General features: G+C 32.7%; 1 protein-coding gene across 1 annotated transcript; it reads left to right on the top strand.

Moving 5' to 3' along the window:
- The first annotated feature begins 1,649 nt into the window (after nt 1–1,649).
- On the top strand, nt 1,650–2,327 carry LOC113689380 (dirigent protein 11-like). Its single transcript, XM_027207160.1, has 2 exons — nt 1,650–1,946; nt 2,253–2,327. The coding sequence occupies exons 1-2, from the start codon at nt 1,650–1,652 to the stop codon at nt 2,325–2,327; spliced, it is 372 nt and encodes a 123-aa protein (XP_027062961.1).
- The last annotated feature ends 2,842 nt before the right edge of the window (nt 2,328–5,169 follow it).

Raw genomic sequence — 5,169 nt, 5'->3', positions numbered from 1 at the left:
TTTGTGTGGAAGTTTTGGAGTGAAAAATGTGTGAAGTAAAGTGTTTTATTGTGCATTGAGAAGTTTCTTGTCAATTTTATATGGGTACATCACAAAGACAAAGGCATAGAGTTACGAATCACCATTTTATATTTTATTAATACCTTTGTTTTTGCCTTTGCTTGTCTTAAACCATAGTAGTTTGTTTCTCATTCTTAGGTTTCTATTATTAATGGTTACAAATGGAACTCATGAAGTTTCCTTTTTGTAAAATTGCAGCAAATGGATCATAAATTTCATGATGGATTCTAGAACTTCATATTTGCGCACTTCAATCACATCAATAGGAGAGTATTCCTTTCTTTATATTGGTATCTCCTTTTACATATTGAGAACAATATGCATATTAAGTGTGGAGGGAAGAATTGAAATTATATATGTTGGTTGTGATTGAAATGATTAGGACTTGCCTTGAAAATATTTTTTGCACTTGAATGTTGTTAATCTTAGGTTTATTGACAGGGAGTTTTGTCCATTTATAAAGGGATACTCTGCCAAAAGCTTTTCAAAATCTTGTCCAAAATTATAAAATTGCCCCAAATGGTTTCAATTTTTTTCAATTTTATTCAAGGGTAACAAGTTTCATACCATTAGTAATTCAAATTCTTTCTATTTTGAAATAAATATATGTGATTTGAAAACTTCTTTTCTCATTTAACTTGAAAATGACTATTAAGAGATTATAATTTGTATTCAATAAGGTATTCAAAGTTCAAAACATAAAAAATAGTTTAACATTTCAACACTAGATTTTAACAATATATGAATTCAAGATTGAAATACAATAATACATAATGAAACATAGAACTTAAAGAGTTTTCAAAGTTTTTAAAGATATGATAGGCAATGAAGTCTTCTTAGTATGAAACGAGTCTCAAGTTTTAGAATTTTCAACAAAGAAAAACTCTAATACTACCATAATTAGACATTGAACTTATGAGCTACCAAAACTTCTAATTTAAATCTTCGAACAAAACTAGCAAGCTTTGCCATGAAACCATCCTTATTATAAGCATTCAATTTTCTCTTTTTTTTTTTCAATCTTCTAAAGGAAAAAAAGGAAAAATTTATCGAAACAAAGGAAAAAAGAAAACCAACAAAAACCATGGTGATAAAGTTTAGCTATTATTGAATCATTGTACGACCTGTGGATTTATCCAACTCAACCCATTTAAATTCGTGTCATTAACGTGAATCCAATAATGACCTACTTATACTCTTTTTGTACTAAACCTATTATTTTTAGATCACACTCAAATTGTATTATTCCATTGTGTTAGAAATTGCAACCCCTACATGTAATTTCCTTGACATATAAACAAGAGATCATGTATTGCAAGTTCAATACATCAAATTTGCATATTTTTTCTCATCTACAATTTATCCAGTTGTTGAGGAATCTGGAATTGCTATTTATAGTCACTTAGCAACTTGCTTTCACCTTGCACCTACTGCTACTTTCCATATACATTTTCAACAACATCTTTAGCCACTGGCCAAATGTTTTATTCTAACATCAATCCAAATATGTAGAGTGCTTTTACTCTCAAGATTTGTCTGTTCAGAAGCTCATCTTCATGAACGTCATTGCCTTCCAAAGGAAAACAATGATGACCGTGTTCATTCAAGAGTTCACTGCTGGACCAAATGCGACTGTTGCAGCGGTTGCAGGAATACCCGACAGGCCAGGAAATGCCTTTCAATCTGGAACTGTTTTTGTTGCTGATGCTACCATAATAGAAGGCATTAGTATCAATTCCCCACAAATTGGCCCCAGCCAAGGGATTTATGCAACCTCATCCCTCGATGGAGCTAACTCGCACGGATTGTTTTCCTTTAGCTTTACAAACAAAAGGTATAATGGGAGCACATTGGAATTCCAAGGACGTAGCATACAACGTGCCCGGGTAAGAGAGCTTTAAGTAGTTTGTAGGACGAAAGTCTTTAGATATGTAAAGGGATATGCGACTTGTGAGACAGTCTTGCAAAGGCCATCAGTAGTTGTAATGAGCAATATCACCATAAGACACTATTGAGGAAAGAGAAGGAAAAAAAATTAATAGTAAATCATTGATATGTATTTCGTCTCCTATGAAACCTAAAAGGGATAAAAAGGAGAGTTGGCTTATGAATAGAAGTCATGGTTCCCATTTGGCCACCATGACTAGGTGGTTAAATATGGAATTTCACCTTAACATATTGCTGTTCTACAGATTGAGTTGGGTTGTATTGGTAGATTGGCTTTGTTGGCTTACGTGGAAGCTGGTGAAGTTGCATGTCTCTCTTAAATGGTGCAAATGCAAATTTAGCATTTTCTGTGCTGGCAGTCTCTTCTCCGTTTGATCTTGAACTGTATCTAATTAAGCTGTTGAGATTGTGTAAAATCCACGATTTTTGGGCTCATTTTATCTTGCCCAATTTAATTAAATGGTAATTTATTATGGGTAAAAGCAAAAATAATTGCAGGTTAGGTTAAATGGTTAAGTAAGGGGTAAGATGAGATAAAATAGGGTGAAAGTTCACTATAGTTAAAATTCCTATCTAAACTACCTACTAGTGGGTGGTTGTTAGGGTTTAACATACTTATCAAAACAACAAAGAAAAAAAATAACCTATTCCCTACCTTTCATTGTCTGCCTCCCCTTAGAGCAAGAGCCGTCAGAGAGTAGAGAAGAAGAAACAGGCGTCGCCATCAATCAATCAGACGACTAGACCCCTAAACTCGTAAGTCCTAAATTCATGTGAAACTTCTCTTTTAAGTTCTATTAGTCGGATTAATTATCCTAAAGATTTTACATATATGTATTATGTTCTATATAGAGATATATGCTTGTATATGAGATTTAGGAGGATTCATTTGATTTAGTAAAAATAGGATGTTAGATGAATGTGTTGCCCCAAATCTGTCGAAAGGAAAAAAAAAAAAAAAGGAGAAGAGCAGCGGTAGTCGCCACCGCTGTGTTTTGGCTGCAACGCCACAAAAAAAAAAACGGGGGCCGCCATCTCTGGCGGCAGAAGAAGAATCCCAAAGGTTGGCCTTTTCAGCCAACCCAAGACCAAAAGAAAAAAAAATTTTGGAGCAAGATTATAGTTGGCCGTTGTCGGCCAACCAATTGAAGACTTGGGTCACCAGACTCTCTGGCGACCATGATCAGAGGCCAGCCATGTGTCCAACCCACTTTCTAATTAATATGGCAAATTAGATATGGACTAAACTATAATATAAAATTTAGTAAATGTTTAATAAATAAATTTTTCGAATATAACTAGTCCATTTTTATAGGTTATCGTGGGTATTAAAATTCAGGACCCAATTTAAAATAATTGTTAGAATTGAAAGGTTAGTCATGTAAAATTATTCTTAGTTAATTACGTATAAGATACTTAAATGGAAATCTAAAATACTATAATTTAGCCGTATTAAGCCAAATTAGACAAGGTAAGATAAGTTCTAAATTGTTAAACGAAATGTTTAAAATAATAATAATAATAATAATAATAATAATACTAATAGTTAACAAGCAATATTAGTAAGGATAATAACAATATAGACGTGGAAGAAATAAATTAATGATATAAACGAAGATAAAAGTATAAATACGAGTGAAATAAACTAAGACAATACTAATTGTAACAGGCCAATATATATATATATATATATATATATATATATATATATATATATATATATGTACATGTATACATAAATAATAATAATACTTACACACGTTTAAAAGTGGAAATAAAGTGAAAGGGAATAGTAACTAATTAACAAATAGATATATAAGTGGTAATAAAATAAAGCAGCGACAAGAACGATAATAATAATAATAATGAATAATTATAAATTATAAATATGTATAGTAAGACAATACTCAAAATAGTAAATGGGATTGTGGATAAATTATTTCCTTTTAAATTAGGAAACTTCACAAATGAACACTTTCCAAATTAAGAAACTTTCTAAAAATAGAAACTTTCCAAATTAGGAAACTTTCCAAAAAAAGAAATCGTCCAATTTGAGGGGAATGCTATTAGGGTCCATATAATGGTCTAGATATGAATCTTGTACTTACTTAGGGGTTGTGTATTTATGCATTTATAGGAAGTAGTAACTAATTAGGGAACCTATGCATTTGATAGGTGCAATACAAGGACCTAAGATAGTTCCACTCGAGCAGCCAAACAGAGGTAGGTGGTACTTACCCTTCTGAGATTTCAAATGTGTAAATGAAATTCTTGTTTTCAATCCTATTCGGCTGTGTTGACTCGAAATGTGTTTGATTAAATGCTTTACTTGGATATTTATGAAATCTATATTTTACTATACAAAAATGGACCATGTGACTTATTTGAAATGTTTTGATATGTTCTTATATATAAAATGAGATGAATCTTTTATGAAAGCCAAGAGTTATGTATATGAAATACGAAATGAATTTTGACAAATAAAGCTCAGAGCAGTCATGGAATAGACGGTAGGGGCTATAGTCCTGCCTAATCGCCATGGTAGCCTGGTATAAAGTCCGGTCGATTGGTAAGGTCATGGTAGCCTGGTATAGAGTCCGGCCGATTGACAAAGCCATGGTAGCTTGGTATAAAGTCCGGTCGATTGGCAAGGCTGTGGTAGCCTGGTATAAAGTCCGGCCGATTCACCCAAGAATGAAATGAAATCAATCGATAGTCATGAAATCTATTGGTCGCCCACCTAGAAGGGGTCTAATCTCTAGGGTGAATACTCAGTAGCCGGTCATTGCATGTACTTGTTATGAGCTGATCTGATGGAATGATTTATGAACTGATTCAAAATGAGACTTATGAACTGATATGAGTTGATTTACGAATGGATATAAAGAGATTTGCGACTTGAGACGAAATGATTTATGACTTTACGATTTCTCATGTACAACTATAAATAAGATGCTTTTAAATTGCTTGTCATTCTTTACTACTGATTGCTTTACAAATAACGTTACTTTCAAAATTATGAATGTGAAGGATATGCAAACGATTTGAGTTGTACTTATATATGTATGTATCTATAAAGTTACGAGTACATGGTCCAACAGAGGGGTAAATATTACCTACTGAGTGATGTGTCGCTCAACCCACTCCTTACCATTTTTGCAG

Source organism: Coffea arabica, chromosome 5c (genome assembly GCF_036785885.1).
Source record: "Coffea arabica cultivar ET-39 chromosome 5c, Coffea Arabica ET-39 HiFi, whole genome shotgun sequence".
Taxonomy (NCBI): Eukaryota; Viridiplantae; Streptophyta; class Magnoliopsida; order Gentianales; family Rubiaceae; genus Coffea; species Coffea arabica.
Note: the sequence above shows the minus strand (reverse complement) of the source record. Positions and strands in the feature narration are given on the sequence as shown.